The following is a 16,474-nucleotide window of genomic DNA, read 5'->3' on the forward strand; positions in this document are numbered from 1 at the left end:
AGAATAAAATGCTGTTTTGTTGACATGTAAAGCACCAGGACAAACAACATCTACTAACCCTAAAACTGAAGTTTAAATAATCTGTTGGTGTGTTCACTGTTTGTACAAACGTCCTCTCTCCTTCACACACTGAGGATGATTAAAGCCTTCACATTCCTGTGCTTGAACAAACAGGCTACCAGCACGTGTGCTGAGTGGTTACTACACCAATGTTTTTACTCTCCTGTAACATGGCTCCAAACGTTTGCATTTCAAATACTGTCCATTTAAAATCTCCAGTTACGCAGTTTTGCTCATTTCAGTTCATTAATTTCAAAATGATTGTTTTAGTATCACTGCAGACCATCTTTCAAAACACACCACAGAAATCTGTGAAATGGACAGTATGCTTTGGGACATGGTCAGCAGTAATGTGGAGTCTCTGTCTTATTATTTGGCACTAAAATGTCTGTAACTGGTAGAGCTGGTGCTGAGTCAGGGGGCTGGAGCTGAGTCAGGGGGCTGGTGCTGAGTCAGGGGGCTGGTGCTGAGTCAGGGGGCTGGAGCTGAACAGTTCGTCATCAACTTTTCGTCACACGCTTTCTTTGAACATCCAGATGAAATGTGGGCCGATTCGGATGAAGTAACGCCTCCTGGTGAGAGTTACACTGTCTTCTTCTTAATGTCTCTTCAGGACTTTAACAGTGTATATACAGATCAGAGCGTGATGAGTTTTGGTTCCAATCAGGTTGATGTTGAGGCGAGTCAGTGAACTGGACGTCTGGTTGATGGTAAAGAACACAAATCTTTTCCACACGTGAAAACGAAACTTAGCCAGGAATATTACAACACAGAAACTTCATTTCTTCCTCGTGATTTGTCTTTCCTCATCACACCTAAGTTCTCTGAGGAGCATGAGTGCTGTCTCTCACTATGGGATGAGACATCAAGACAAATGCTATGAAAGAGAACCTGATCCAAAGTCCCTTCTCTATTCTTTTTCTTCCCTCTAATCATTTAATAAAAATGATAATCTAGTCATATCTAGTGTTTTCTATTTATTTTTTCCTTCTGTACCTTCTCTTCTAGCCTCCTCTGGTGCTCGGCCATCATTCTTTCAGAGGAAAAATCCAGATTTCTGGGGGTCCTGTAGAGCAGGGAGTCCTTCGGGGCACGAGACAGGGATCTCGTCTGTCGCCACTCCATTTCCACTGGGCATCAGACACGTCCTGATGTACGCTGCGTCGGCAGCACTGAGGACGCAGCCACTCTCCCGCTGAAAAACAAACGGTCACATTTTAACGATAACTCTGTGATTTCATTTGATCTATTTAGTTTACTGGGCAGACCTGAAGTCCTGAGAGACACTGTGACAGAAGGAGGAAGAGGTGGAGCGATGGAGGGAGGGAGGGAGGAAGAGGAGACAGAAGGAGAGGAGGAAGGGAGGGAGGAGTATCCTACAGTGTGTATCTGCTGTGACTTGCATCACAGTGACTCTGATCCTGTTCAGCGAGTCTCAACAGTTCCTTCATGTTCCTTCATGTTAGGACACAAACTACAGCAGAGTCCTGTTCCTACGGGAGCTGAAGATCGCCTGCCTCCCTCTCCATCCTGCGTTCACAGCATTAGGTAATGATGACAGTCAAATTGTAGGTCAGCACTGCTCATGCTCGACTGGCCAGCCTGCCACTGTTTTTCTTTCAGCGACAGTCACTGACCCTGAAGAATAACAGCGGAGGCTGAATGGGGCGGGGATGAATGGATGCCTGCCGGGGTCGGGGGTCGTCCCGACCTTATTCTATTCATTATTGTGCTCTGTCTCACTACTGCCTCTTCGCTTTTCTGTCCTCTCTCTGGCCCATTCACTCATGTTTCATTATATCTCCTTTGTTATCTGTTTGTCTTTCGCTCTGAACACCAGCGCTGCTCTTCATGCTTGGAGAAACTGTGGAACAATAACAGTGTAATGACTGATGGAGGAGCGTTCACTGACGGTGAGAGGAGATGCAGAGAACAGGATGTTTATCTTAAATTACTAATCAGAATCATTGGTGTTTATATTAAGTCTAAATGTCTGCACTTTGTAATAATTTGGGAGATTTAAACTCCAGCAGACGTTTTTCTAACTCAGGCTTTACTGTGTTGGGTTTTTACAGGGACAGGATGTCTGTCCTGTGTTTGAGTTTGTATGTTCACAGCTAAATGAACAAAGCAGACTTCTGTAAACCAGAGGTAGCGTTTGTGGGAGCTCCTTGTTCGAATCCTGTTTCAAACTTAGGTTTGGCAGCAGTGACTGGCGAGGTCTCATTACCTCATTATGTTTTACGATGGGAATTTCTCTAAACCTCCAGCTACGCGTCTCTTTGTGCTCCAACTGATTAGCGTTTTCAGGATGACATTCCTCCGCCGTCACTGCTCTGTCATTAGTGGAAAACGTTTTTGTTGGTCTTTAAAGATGAAGTCCTGCTTCCCCTGAACACTATACTGTCTCATTAAGCAAGATCCCCACAATGGCTTACTGTATCTAGTCAGTTTATACACACACACACTTCCTGTAGAGCTGATAACCCCAGTACTTATACACACTCTACTGCATCAGATTCTAGTCGGCTGTATCCTCAGACTGTGTGGCTCTGACCCATCTCCCCCTCGTCTTATTTACATGGCACGTCTGGTCGCATCATCGCAGTTTACACTGAGCTCCACGCCAGCCCAGGGCCTCTGTGTGCTGACTCGGAAAAAAATCCATTTTCATGACAGTGAAAGAGAACAGCGCGGGGTTGAAGGGTCGGGGTTGGAGATTCTGCAGCCCCGGGTTTGTTGATGTTCACTGATATTTGAGGGCAACACAGACTTCAGGCCTCGCCAGCGGGTGAGAATCAAACGGTCTGGCTCCCAGACCAAACAGTTCTGAGGAGAGCTGGCAGCTTTAGGAGAGAACAGGCCTGACATAAGACAGAAGACCTTAGTGGGATTCATTTTCAGGACGACTGATGCTCACCTACTCCTAGACATGACATGTAGCATAAGCCCTGGTTTCATGGGACTGTGTGGGAAGCCATATAAAACAGGACATGACCCTCTAACCTAAAGTTTGGAGGACTCGCTCTGGATTAAACACTGACAGGAGGACAAAATGTCTCAAAGGAAAAGAAACTGCTGCAAACAAAGCAGGACTAAAGCTGCAGTTTGGCTCACATGAAACCTAAAATGATGTAAGCTCCATGTCTCTGGTCTCTTACCTTGCTGTGAGTGGTATCCTCTGCACTGGCGTTGAACATGCCGTAGGCTTCTAATGACGGCAGGCTGTGCTGCGGCGGCGACAGACCCAGTAACTGCTCCAAATCAAGCGCAGGGTTTTGGGTGGGACACTGGGGCAAACAAGACAGAGGCACCTGAGTCTGCACCATCTGCTGCTGCTGCCTCTGGTGGCCCTGCAGCTGGTAGGGCCTCTGGTAGGGACAAACATCCGGTGTGGTCACACCATTCAGTACTGTGCCCGCTGCATGTGGTGTGGCACCGTAGGTACTGTGACCTGTGTGGCTGACCACCATGTTTGCTGGAAAGGCTGCGTGTCCGTTTGGGATGTAAGATCCGTTTGCTGTCAGTCCAAACTGATCCTGGAAACCAGGCAGCAAAGCACTCTGGCCTCTCACCTGCTGATGGGACTGGAGGTGGAGCGAGTGCTGGTCCTGCTGCAGCTGCCACCGCTGACTCGATTCCACACTTGAATGAAGGTGTTTATGTTCGCCGTTCAACTGCGAGGCTTTGAGTACAGTATGCGGGTGGTGACGGGTGTGGTTGCTGGGGTGATGATGGTTCTCTGTTGTGACCACCCAGTGACCGTTCGTGTTGGTGTCCACAGTTCCAGGCTCGGAGACAGACTGGATCTGGCCCAGCTGAGCTTTCACCAGCTCACCTGCACTGATGTGTTGCTGCATCTGTTGTGACAGCTGGACGATGGGCTGTCTGCCGCTGGGAAGAGCCGGGGGGACAGCAGGTGTCAAACATGCCTGCTGGGAGACACTTTGGGCTGAGTCTGGGTTTGGTGGACGGCCTGAAAGTCCAAATCCTCCTCTGTCCCTTTGTTCCTCTCCCTCAGTGCCACTCTCCAGGGAGTCGTGGATGTAGGAGAGGATTTCGTTGTTGGTGAGGAGGTCGCTGAGGGTGGGGATGTGGTTGGGGTCCAGGTCCACCTGAATCATTCTCTCATCCAGGAGCAGGAGCTCCAGGTCTTCGGCATTCAGGCCCAGATTCTCCAGAGCACTGAAGAGCTCGCTGTTGGAGCATGTCTCGTCACCATCTAGTGACAAGGAGTCCAGAGTGGCCAGCAGCGGGTCATAACTGGAGGTTTTACCGTTGCATGTCCCTGTCTCCCTGTTAGATACAATATGCCAACTGTCGCCACTGAACAGGCCACTAAAACCATCAGTGTCGCTCTGCTGCTCACTGAAAAGGCTGCTGTGGTGGGACATCTTAGGCTCTTTGTCCGGCTGGCAGACATACACCGACTCATCCTGGCTCATCAGTGCTCCCAGCAGGGACTTTGGATCCAGGTCGTCTGCAGAGCTCCTGTCCAGCTTGCCCTTTTTGGACTTGCTGCCTTTGGCTTTGCCCTGGAAGGAATCAGGGAAGCCGTGCAGTGGATAACTGGTCTGATAGAGCAGTGCCTCTCCGGTGGCAAAGGTAAAAGGAAGGTGCATAGATCGCTTCCTCAGGTGCTCCCCTCCTTCCTCATCCCTGTGGATACACGTTACAGAGAAGATATTAACAGACAAATTAAATAAAACTCACAAATGAAGCTGGAGTTGTTGTACACTCACACCAAAGGCCTCTGGGTGGCAATGATGTAGTCCGGCTTGCCGTTCTTGTAGACGAGCCGGGCGTTGGCCTGGACCCATTTCCACCGGTTGTCCTTTGTGAGCAGCCTGAAGACGGTGAGGCCGCTCTCTCCTGTCTTTATCACTGGAATCACATCAGACGAGACGTTGGAGGCTCCGTGTCACTGCTGTTTACGCTCTGCACGCCCTGCAGTGTGCATACACTCACGCTGCATTTGCTCAGTCGGGCGTGCAGCTGTGATGGAGGCTACATGCTGATGTTCACTTTGGCTACATGCACATATTACAAGTCCTGTTTGAACACACTTATGCAACCCAACACAGACACACACCATCACATCCCTCCACCCAAATCCCCCATCTCCAGGCTCTAAACAAGAGTCTGTAGGTAAGTACAGAAGTTTATCCTGGTCGCCAAGGTGAGAACCAGGGCAGCTGGAGCTGGAGAGATGCTGTGAGCTACGAACTTACTTTACAGCCCAACTGTCATCAAACTGGATCACTGTCGTTTCTGTCACTTTTTATTTCTAACTCTTTGAATATATTTTACATCTGAAAAGAGACAAAACAAACACTGAAGCGAGGGATTTATACTTCTCTTCTTCTGACTGGTGTTTGACTGAATTTAAGCCACACTGAGATATGACAGTGCTTGTTTGTGTGTGTGCTTGTATGTGGAGTCTTTGTGTACGTCTGTGCTGAACCTGCCCTCCCATCTGTGCGTGCATCAGAGCGCACTGAACATGTATGTGTCTTCTTTGTGTTATATGTTTCCAAGTGCATATGCATGTGTTTCTGTTTCTGTATGCATGACTACGTGTGTGTGTGTGTGTGTGTGTGTGTGTGTGTGTGTGTGTGTGTGTGTGTCTGGCAGCAGTGATGCAGCAGAGAGGGCACCATGGTTACAACTAACCGGGTCATCCGGTACACGAGCTAAGTAGGACACTTGACTCCGCTCTGAGATTTCACACAGCGCTTGTTTGTTTGTTTGTTGCATGTGTTACAAACGTAATGTTGAGCCAAACATGAGACAGGGGTCAGTACACTTTACATCTGATTACAGACTTATCCTGGATGAGTTTATTGCTGGAAAAGTCCCAGTTTGTGATCTTAGAACACCAGTAAGTCAGAGGGATCTCCCTGAAGTCATCGTGCTGAGCAGCACGATGGATCCTAAAGTCTTACAGTAACGTTCTGAAAATTAAAAATGACTTTAACCCTTGCTGTCTGAGTTTGTGAGTGTTGGCTCAGTGAAAGTAGCTGAAGCTTTGCTGCCTTGCCAAAGAGCACTTTGAAAGGCTTTGTTGAAGGATCGGTTCATCTCCCACTCATATTTGAATTTCAGCCTTTCCAGTGATCTGCACCAGCAACCTTTCAGTTTCAGTCGACTTTGCTAATTATGAAATTGAGTGTGATGTAAACCATGCAGACAGCGAACAGCTGTGACTTACTTCGTACGTGATTTTCGGCACAGTACAGCATGTCGGCAGCGTGGATGAATTGGTAACCTGAACCTCGAACTCTCAGCTCTGCCTCCGTGTAGCCCAGAACTATTTTCCCCCTGAAAATCCAGGAAATTCAGCGAATGCAAAGATGAGTGATGAACCCAAACACACACTGACTGCACGAAACAACTGGAGGTGGAGCTGAGCCATTCTAGCATTATCGTCATCATTTTTGGAATGAAACCCTCTGTCATCCGTGTCCTGTGGAAGCTGGAGTTTTAACAGTACGTACTTTGCGTCGCAGGCCATTGGTGTGAAATCAAGCTTGTGTTTCGTCCTGAAGATCATGTTCCTTGTTCTGATTTCCAGAATGGCTGGAGGCTGGAGGGGCGTGGCGATGGTGAAGAGAGCAAGCTGAGGCGGCGTGCGGTCCTCGCTGTCACAATGCTGACGGCTCTGACCGTGGAGGAACTTCAGCCGACCCTGGATGTTCAACGCCTGAAAGGACAGACGAATTTCACGCTGGTAAATCAGTGCCACATCGATTGTGAGATATCTACCTCATCACAGTGGATAAATGAGAGAGTGCTGCGGATGTTTTTTTTTCTCCTTTCTCAGCCTCTGATTCTTCCTCCATCAAGCTTCCAAAGCAGACAAGCAAGTGCTGTGTCTTTTCTCCCTGTCGAGCACTGTTATACAACTTAAACACAAGATTTAAGGGACTGTGACTTGATGCAGTTTAAGGAAAAGAACGACAGAACAGTTTTTCAGAGACTGAGTTTTATCTCATGAAATAATCTCTAATTATTTCGGTCTGAGATTTTGGAGCCAGCATCTAGCAGCATGTCGACAGCTCTAACATTTACCTGGATTCATCCCTCCACCCTTCTCATGTGTGTCTTTTGTGATAATAAAAGAAACCTCAAGGGTCAAGGAGAGTGATTTTCAGTGTCGATGAACAACCACCAGCAGTGAACAGGGAGGTTTTACAACATGAAAACCTAAAAACACTTTCTCCTGTCTGCCGTCCTCCTCTCGCCCTGTGGCATCTCGTGTGAAGACCCCCACCCTCACCCCCCCTTCTCTATTAGCTCTGGTTAATTGACTTTGGAGGGTTTAAGAGCCTGCAGCCATGATGTCAGGAATCTAGCCCTGAATAGCAGGAGGGATTACAAAAACAAAGCCACAGCGACCAGTAGACAGAAGTACAAACTTGGCTTACTGCTCACGCAAACGCACTGGGAGGGAGGACAGTGAGATGCAGGTTTGAGGCCCTCCATGAGCCCTACCGGAGTGCCCACGAGCAAGACAATGAATCTCTTACAGATCCAGACCTTGACCTCTGACCTCTCGTAAATGGCAGCAGGAGCAGCAGTTACAGAATCATGTGTACAGGCCTTTAAATGTCTTGTTCATCGGGGGTGCAGCCCCATTTTTCCTGGCAGGATTCAGGGATTTGTCGTGCCACTGAACCACAGCGTGTTTTTCTCCATCTGCAGCTAATTGTCATAGAGAGAGCAGCGGTGGCTGGTGGAGCTACCAACCCTGACTAAGCAAGTTTTCCCTCTGCTCTGGTCTGCTCTGGGTGGAGGGAGGATTAAGGCCCTTTTCCCCACGACCCCGAGGATCTCTTAAGGCGGATTACAGGAGTAAACGGTGGCTTCTGATCCCTGAGGGGCTCTGAGGTGGCACGCCATACTGCGAGCAGCACCAACAGGCCTCAAAACACTACGAACCAGTAACATGGCTTCATTTAATGTACATCATCAGTTTCAATCATGTTTATTACAATTGTTCCCTTTCCTGGTTAAATGTGATCATAGGACAACAACATCCCCACACTTCTTAGGAAACAAATTGTCTGAGTCATAATCTCACCAGGAAGCCGGAGGAGTTGTCCAGTAAACAGCGGAAGCGGCAGACGAAGCCTCTCTCCAGGAAGGAGGAGTTTTCAGGTGGAAGCTGGTCGGGGTTGTAGCTCACCAGGCAGGGAGAGGTCGACACCGACTCGCCTTCTGAGGATATTCACAATTTCACTTTAGAACTATTTTACTATATTTATACTTCTGTGCCGTAAGTATTGGGACAGTTATACATTTTTTGTTGTTCAGTGGGTCTGAGATAGCACACACTGACCTCTGCATAGGTTATGTGTGTCTTGTCAACTGCTGACCCTCACCTAATTCAAAATGACAGGTGTGTGTGTTGGTGTACGTGTGGTGTATGTGCACGATGGGTAAAACCACTGTGTGAGTTTGTTTTAGCTGCTGATGTGTCCCTGCTGTGATGCATTTCTGTGTGTACACTGTGTTAGTGAAAGTACATGAGTGTGTGTGTGTGTGTGTTTACTGTAACATTTCAACCACCTCTCAGGAGGCTTCAGTTAAAGGTCACCTCTCTCTCTGTGACCTCAGCTGAAACATCTATGTATGTGTTTACACATGTGCCTGTTGGATACTACAGACATGTAGCTCCCTGCAGTAGTTCAACATCATTCAGACCTTCCCTCTGCGACAGTACATCACAGACAGCATGGAGGTACTGCTTCATTGGACTGGTGGTGTCTGTAGGAAGCAGACCTGTGGAGGGATCCGTGGGGGGTCCGAGGCCAGCAGGGGGGTTGAGGGCCCAGTGCAGGTTCCTCCTGAACTCCTGCTGGTCTTCAGTGTGGATCAACTCAAACACACTCTGATGCATCACATCAGTCTGGCAGGAGGACGACACACAGCAAACAGTTCAGAATGCTAGTTCTATTCATAAATGTACAGTTTACATTAGATCAGATAAAAAAACACAACATTTTAAGTGAAGCTGCATAAAAATCAAGTGGTGCCACTCACTCAGTCACACATTAGAAAAGAATCTATTTTTCAGGGCTTATCTGACTACTTGAGTAAAGGCGGGGTTTTTTTGAAGCAGTTTACTGTCAGCAGGTACTCTAACGGGGTGCGTTTGATTCCGTTTGCCTTGAAGTGGAGCCAAGAGAAATCAAGTGTCGCTGGACGTTTTATTCAAACAGCTGAATCGGAGCCAAAGACCCGCTGTGACCCTGAATCTGTCGTCCAGACCCAGCATGACCTGGCTGAGGACCAGAGTGGAAGCACCCTCCCACTGTGTGAGGGGTCATAATCAGGTCCCCAGAAAGGAATTTTGACAGGCAGAGGTGTTACGTGAAATATTGTTTTAAACAGCAAAATAAAAAGGGGACTTCTTTTCTCATGAAGAGCATTTGTTGGCTTGTCTCCCTCTTCTTTTTCAGTATGGCTGCATTTTCTCCTTTATCTGCTACCTCCACTGTTTTATCTTATTTCATAGGTGTGAAAACAGCTGGTGACACCCAGTATTTTTTCTGCTGTGGGTTCCTGAGGCGTCCTGCTGTTGTTTCCAAACACTCCATGTGAGCAGAGACAGAAGCTTCACCAAAGATTTAGGTTTGTTTGGTAAATAAGACGTGACGCGCCTCAGGTGGACGGGGAAATGAGGGGTGAGAGGTGATGTTCACACCCCGACCTGGCAACCAAAGATGTGTGTGTATTTGCGTGCAGTATGTTGATGTACAGTGTGTTACCTGGGTTTACAGGCTGTGTTCAGATGGTGTGTTTGTGTTTACGTGTATTTACCTGAGTGTGTGACAGGCAGTCAGACAGACTTTGGATAATTTGATAATCACATTTTCCAAAATGAGATTAGACTGGAGGCTGTGCTGCTTTGTTGTGAAGCTAACTGGATTAAACCTCTCTCTCCATATGTGCGTTTGTTTCCATCCTCTGGGCGCTGAGGGCGATGCTGCTCTCTGGGTCCACCTACCAGGAGACACCTGCCTCCTAAGAGTCTCTCCTCTGCAGCCTAAGATAATTCCTCATAGTCCAAAACATGTTCAGTCTTATTACGATGGACTTTCTGGACTTTTTTTTCCCTTCCATCCTCAGTCCCTCATATTTTAGGGTCATGTTCTGTAGTTGATTGAAACACATCAAACTTTTTGGGGCGTTTTTGTTCTCAGCTCGGTGAAACAGGCCAAACTAAAGGTGGACACACTGCATGATCCAAGGAGTCCAGGCCAGTGGGTTGAGATAAGTGACTTACTGTTTAAAAAGTGGTCGAGAAATTAGCAGGAGGTTTTACCTGATGGAAGCCGAGGTAATCCTGGATGGTGTGGGAGCAGAAGAAGATGATTCCCTCAGCCGTCACCACAAGAACAAAGCCATTCAGGGCCTGCAGACAGAAAATATATTGTCTGATGAGTATAAGGATTAAAACTGTGTTTACAATGCAGGTTGTTTACTGGAAGGGCCCGATTACTTTACTTTAGGCAAGCAAATGCTCAAGTCAGCACCATTTTTTGGACAACAGACGTTTGGGAAATAAGGATACATGTCACCTGTAATTAGGATCCAACACAGGTAGTTTTACCTGCTGAAAGCACCCACACCTCTGATCTGTTCAGAGGAAACTATCAGGATAGTATCAAACTCCAGTGAGAGGCTTTAAAACAAGAAGGAAAGAGAAGAAATGGGACAGGAGAGAGGATAAAAGACACATTAAGGGCTGAGACGTCTCCCCCAGGCAGAAAGAGGAAGACGGGGAAGAAAAGAAGGAAAGGCTGGAGCCAAGTGGACGTCATTTCAAAGAGAAGTCATGTAGAAGAGGAGGAGGGAGGAGGAGGGAGGAGAAGGAGGTCACTACTGGATGACTAACACTTCCATCATCGCTCCTCCTCTCCCTCCTCCCCCTCCTCAGGCCTCAGGGCTCAGTGAGGAGGTGATGACACTGAGTCCTGTCGCAGCAAAGAGTCACAACGGCATCCTGCCTGCCTCCGCCTACACCTGACTGATGATGAGGATGATGATGATAATGACGACGACCTCCGTAGGAATACAGTCTTAATCAGAACAGACACGTGCTGATACGCTCTCACTTCCCCGCGTAGACTCGGACGGTTTCCTGAGGTTCATATCGATGTTGTTGGGTCAGAACTTTACGTTTCCTGTGGAAAACGCTTTCAAAATCCATTACATGATGTCAAAAATGCATTAGCATCAGGCTTAAAACAAGGCAGCTTCTCTTAGCTGCTGAATAATTCACTTTTTAGGGGCAGGAGGGTCTCACTCAGTGGTGTGAAGGAAAAGCTAAACTGCCTTCTTCTTAACAAACCTTTATCTCCCCTTTCTCTGTGTGCTACTGTAGATACCTGCAGAGCCCTGACTGACAGGAGCTGCCACTGTCAGACCATGTTCCACTGTGGACCACTGTTTCACACTCATCTCTAATACCTTCCTAGCATCATCAGTCTCTGCACACCGAATCAACAGACGCGTGATTTTTACTGAGAAAATCTATTATTTATCCGTCCCTGCCAAAAAGCTGCAGCCTACAGTCAGTGACCACGCCCTGAACTGTCCCACACACACATACACACTCTGTACACATGAACACAGACAGTGCACGCAGTGAGCAGTGGCATACATGCACCGTGTATAAATATTTACTGTAGATTCATCTGTCTGCAGGAAACACATCCCTCACCCTCATGTTCTGTCAGCCTCTCTCTCTCTCTCTCTCTCTCTCCAGAGGCTGAGAGTGTGTGTGTGAGTGTGTGTGTGTGTGTGTGTGTGTGTGTGTGTGTGTGTGTGTGGGAGGGAGAGACCAGTAATGTTTGTTGTCTCTGTCGGTGTGTTCCTCTGGACGAGGACAACCCAGTGACAGTAAACACTGGCAGGAAACACAGGAAAACTCTCTGTGTTTCTGTTCCTGTCTCAGATCAGCTGCTCGCTGTGTTTCCTGTTCCTGTTTTCAGCGGAGCAGCAAAGGTCGCCGTGGTTCACTCTGACCCAGCACACCTCGTAATCAAGGGCTTAAAAATAAATTTGACCTCTGTCCTCTTTATCATGCACACACACACACACACTCACGTCCTTTATCCAAACCCCCCTCCTTTGAATAATAGATGTGTTCACCGGCTCTGTATAATTCATAGGTGTGTGTCTGTAATGGAACGGAGCAGCTGAAGGCGGGCAGCCTGCTGTCCTCCACACTGACACGTCTTTGATTCTTCACTGCTGCGGCGTCCCATACGCTCCTCTGGGATCAATACATTCATCAATAAACGGATTCAGGTCAGAGAAATGTATGTTTGCTCTGCTGCAAGTCCAGGAAAACAAGCCATGTCTCCTGCTGTCCTGCTGTGCAGAGCGGCCTCTCCTCCATCAGAAGGCTAACCCTGACCTAAGACAGCCGAGGTCCTGTTGTTCCTGTTGATGTGTGCTGACTCTCAGCGTGACGCACACAAAAAGGCACAGAACCACTCGGAGCCTCAGAATCCATGAGGAGTGAAACCAGGGAGAATGAAACAGAGGGATATCAACAGGTAGCATCAGTGTCCCACCAACCTGCAGCAGCAGTTCCCCCTCAGGTATGTGGCCGTGTGCCGATCCTGTCGACTTGCTGTCATCATTGTTATCGTTGCTCTTGTTCAGGCCGTTGGACAGCGGGTTCTTCAGGGCCACTGTGAACAGAGGAACACGGAGGATAAACTAGAGATGCTAATTTATCTCGTCAGGATGCAGGTATCTCTAAAAACCTGTAACGGACAGGCTCACATAATCAGCTGCAGCAGACATTTTGTGTTTCACTTCACTGGTTTTCAAATGAACACAAACAAACAACCTGGTTTTCAATGTGTTGAAAGTTTATGGACAGTTACTTCCTGTACAAAGGGGTTTCTCTGTGAGCCCTGAGACACAAACACAGGGGCCAGCAGTGTGCCTTCCACCCCGGGGACAAAATCTGTTTGAGTGGGTTGAGTCTGAAAGAAACAAAGAGCTTTTCTGAAGCAGCAGTGGTGACGTTAATGGAACAGGAAATCTCAGACAATACAGCGGCCCACGGTTTGACCAGTTATCCTGCTTCTTCTGATCCCGACCCACATTCCCCACAGGGATCAATAAAGCCCCATCGCATCTCTCTGTTAGTGCGAATGTTGTCTTTGTGTCCACCATCCTCAGAGGTAATTGCATGGGGCAGAAGCAAACCAAGAACTTTGATATGGATCCAGAGCTAAGTCCCAGTTTGAATTAGTTTCTATCCACATGGAAGAGTTTTTAAATCTGCCCCTGCTCACGTCTGCAACACCCAACCACCAGTTCGGTCCTTCGCCGTGTTGTTGATTGTGACTACTGTAAGCCAACAGCGACGTGACTCAGAAATGACTCCACATATAAAAATAAATTCTTACGAAGCTGCACCCAAACCTTTGTCTGCTGGTGACAGAGCTCAGTGTAGTGGAAGCTCACGAGGACCAGAGAGAAGCAGAAGAAGCATGTCAACGATCAATAATTAAGAGCTGGGACGGGTGGAGAGAGTAGTTTTCACCCCGACGTCACGACCAGGAGCCACCAGCAAGAAAAACACCCCGAGGCGACCGAGAGGAAGAGGGGAGGGGACAATTGTTGGCACAACGAAGGGCGACGAAGACACCAACAGCAGATTAAAAACATCACAACAGACACTCCTCAGTCATGAGTCAGTTTCCAGAGGCAGACAGGAAACATAAAGGAAGGTAATCCTGAAACAGGGAAAACAACTAATGTCCACAAGTCTTACCACTGTGGGAATAAACATTATTATTCAGTTTGCTAAATAGTTGCCGGCTAATTGACTTATTGTTGCAGTGGTGTAATTATAGCTAGTTACACAGATGATAGCTGGCTGTGCTAGCTGTCAGTCACAACAGAACCTATGTGTAACCCCACCTGAACCTAACCTAATTCTATCATGAGCTTACAGAGGGTGAGATCAGCCTGGGGACTGACTGAATTTATGACACGCTCAGCTCCCTGTGCAGGACACAGTCTGGATTAGCACTTGAAGCAGGACTTCTGTGCTGGTTATCTCTGCAAAAAAAATAAAATAATAAAACAGTTTCTCTCAGGTTGAAGGAGTCAAAAGTTGAAAAGTGGGCTCCTGTCTCCCCCCTCTGCAGCTGTGAGTGGATTATCCCAACGTGTTTTTATTCTCCGAGGCTTTCATGTCCTCCCAGCCCCCCTCCGCTCACTGTAACGCTGCCGTCTCCTCAGACCTACATAACTGTGCCTGAGACTTTGGGACAAGTGTCGCCTCATGGCCACGGGCAAGAGGAGCTGACCTACAATAGGTTACAGTTATATTAAGGCATTATGATAAGAGGGGGTCGTTCAGGGTTCAGGCACTGAGAGATGGATCTGCAGGGTCAGCCTGTGACACACAGGTCTGCTGTGATGGCAGGTTAAAGCCTGTGCTGTACAGTTTCAGTCTTTGATCAGCTCCTGTTTAACTCTACTGTAAGCTAACAATATTCAGTGTGACCGATATGTTCTATATATCCTGCCCTACGTGGCCTCCAGAAACACACTGTGACCTCATTTATTTCCACCGGCATGTTTTCTGCCTCTGTGTCTGCAGGTCCTGTACGAGGTGCAAAAAGCTATTTCAGTATTTCAGCAGGCGGGGAAGGAACAGGGCAAGCAGCTGTTTCAGGACTACAGAATGACATTCACCAGCTTCTCTATCTGTCTCTGTCATTGTCACCACTTTAAAGCCACTGATGATGATGCTGCACTGATCAACGCCCATCTCCCACTGCTGAAGACGACTGGCTGACTGCAGCATCAGTGTGTGAAAAATGCGAGAAGGTCAAATGGTGGTTTTTTTTACCGTCCAACCAATCAGATCACTTCTACCGCCACGGTCACAGTGTGTCCTACCTGAGAAGAAGCTCTTGGTGCGGAGGAAGCTGACGCTGAGCCTCAGGATGGACAGTTTGTCCAGGCTGGAGATGACGTCTTCGGGGAAGGGCAGCAGGCTGGCGAGCCGGTCCAGCTCTGAGTTGAGACGGTCACGGTGGCGTTTGGACGGGTTGGACTTGGCGCCTTCCACAGCGGTCGGCTTGACGCTGGACGTGAAGGGAACACCATGATACTGAACTCATTCTTCACTATGAAGTGAATGTTTGTCACCTTCTCAGCTCGGTGAGAACGATCACACTCAAGTTCACATACTGCACCAATACAACTACAAAACTTTTTCCCAGCGACTCCGGATTATTTACTCATTTGAAAATCCAGTTTCAGTCAAGATCTATTTCTCATACTTTTTATGATTTAATATTTAATAATAAGTTTGTAAAATAAAAACATTCCACATGCAGACAAGTTGCCAAACCTTTAAGATCTTCAATCAGTTATATCTTCAGTAAATCGTAGCTATTGATCAGGCTGTGATAATCAATTAACACTTTTCTGGTTGGTTTGTTTATGTTAGCATTTATTAGCTCTAAGGTATTTCTTTACATTTAATGAATGTTTGACACAGTTTAATGCAGTTATAAGTAAATATAAGGACATTTAACCGTTTATTAAATTTGCATTTGTCAGCAATTCCAACTTGTCTATCAGTGCAGCTGTGTTTTACCATATGACCCACAGAGGAGGACTCAGCATGTGCATCTGCTCACCGCGACATTACAGTGTGTTATAGGCTCCACGGTCACACCAAGTGTTAACACTCACCCCTTCTGCGCCGGCTTTCTTCTCTTCCGCCCTGCATACATCTTGTTGTTCTTTTAGTTATTGGCAGTGACGCTGGAGCACATCCATGAACTCCAACTCACACAAGCTCCGCACAGTAGAATCCAGTAGAAACCCTCAGAGAGCAGCAGCGGTCCCAGCCGCAGGCGTGTGCTTCATCTGTTTCAGCTAAACGTCCAATCTTCCGCACCGCTCCGTGAAAACTTGCATTACAGTGCTACTCTAACGCGTTAGGGACATAAAAAGAGCTAAAAACAGACGCCACAGAGAGAGAGATATATATATAGAGAGGTATATAACTAAACACACTAACCGCTCCCTGTCCAAGTATTTCCACAGTACTATCGCAGCCTGTCGCTCCGGTTGTCGCGTCCATGCCGCTCCGCCGGTGCGTCAAACGCCGCGGACGCCCCGCAGTCGAAGGCTCCGTTTAAACTTCGCGTCCCGAGGACGATGTTTTCCCCGGAAACGGCGCAGTTACACCGTTAAAGTCCAGCTTCCTTCTCCCCCCCGGCTCCTCTGTCCCTCCCGCACCTCCCCGCTGCTGTCCTCCTCGGTCTCTCCGCGACCAGAGCGCGCTTCGCGGCCGATGGCACTGATTTGTCGTCGGGAGCGCGCCGCGGGTCAAAGGTCATCTCACAACGCC

General features: G+C 47.9%; 1 protein-coding gene across 1 annotated transcript; it reads right to left on the minus strand.

Annotated features, from left to right (window-relative positions):
- Positions 1–872: 872 nt before the first annotated feature.
- ahr1b (aryl hydrocarbon receptor 1b) lies at positions 873–16,325 on the minus strand. The gene is made up of 11 exons (XM_041032244.1): positions 15,811–16,325; positions 15,007–15,194; positions 12,655–12,770; positions 10,391–10,480; positions 8,845–8,971; positions 8,144–8,280; positions 6,558–6,763; positions 6,272–6,381; positions 4,803–4,944; positions 3,222–4,719; positions 873–1,255 (listed from the first exon to the last, which is right to left on the minus strand). Exons 1-11 carry the CDS (start codon positions 15,849–15,851, stop codon positions 1,097–1,099), a joined length of 2,814 nt encoding a protein of 937 aa, XP_040888178.1. The 5' UTR covers positions 15,852–16,325; the 3' UTR covers positions 873–1,096.
- Positions 16,326–16,474: the final 149 nt, after the last annotated feature.

Source organism: Toxotes jaculatrix, chromosome 24 (genome assembly GCF_017976425.1).
Source record: "Toxotes jaculatrix isolate fToxJac2 chromosome 24, fToxJac2.pri, whole genome shotgun sequence".
NCBI lineage: Eukaryota > Metazoa > Chordata > Actinopteri > Toxotidae > Toxotes > Toxotes jaculatrix.

What these genes read in the sequence shown, in the direction of transcription:
- ahr1b (XM_041032244.1), bottom strand. Translation starts at nt 15,851, where the DNA reads ATGTATGCAGGGCGGAAGAGAAGAAAGCCGGCGCAGAAGGG. An exon ending in ATTACCTCGGCTTCCATCAG is followed by an intron (nt 8,972 to 10,390) that starts GTAAAACCTCCT and finishes TCCTCCTGCCAG; the next exon opens with ACTGATGTGATGCATCAGAG. An exon ending in ACAACTCCTCCGGCTTCCTG is followed by an intron (nt 6,764 to 8,143) that starts GTGAGATTATGA and finishes CTGTCCTTTCAG; the next exon opens with GCGTTGAACATCCAGGGTCG.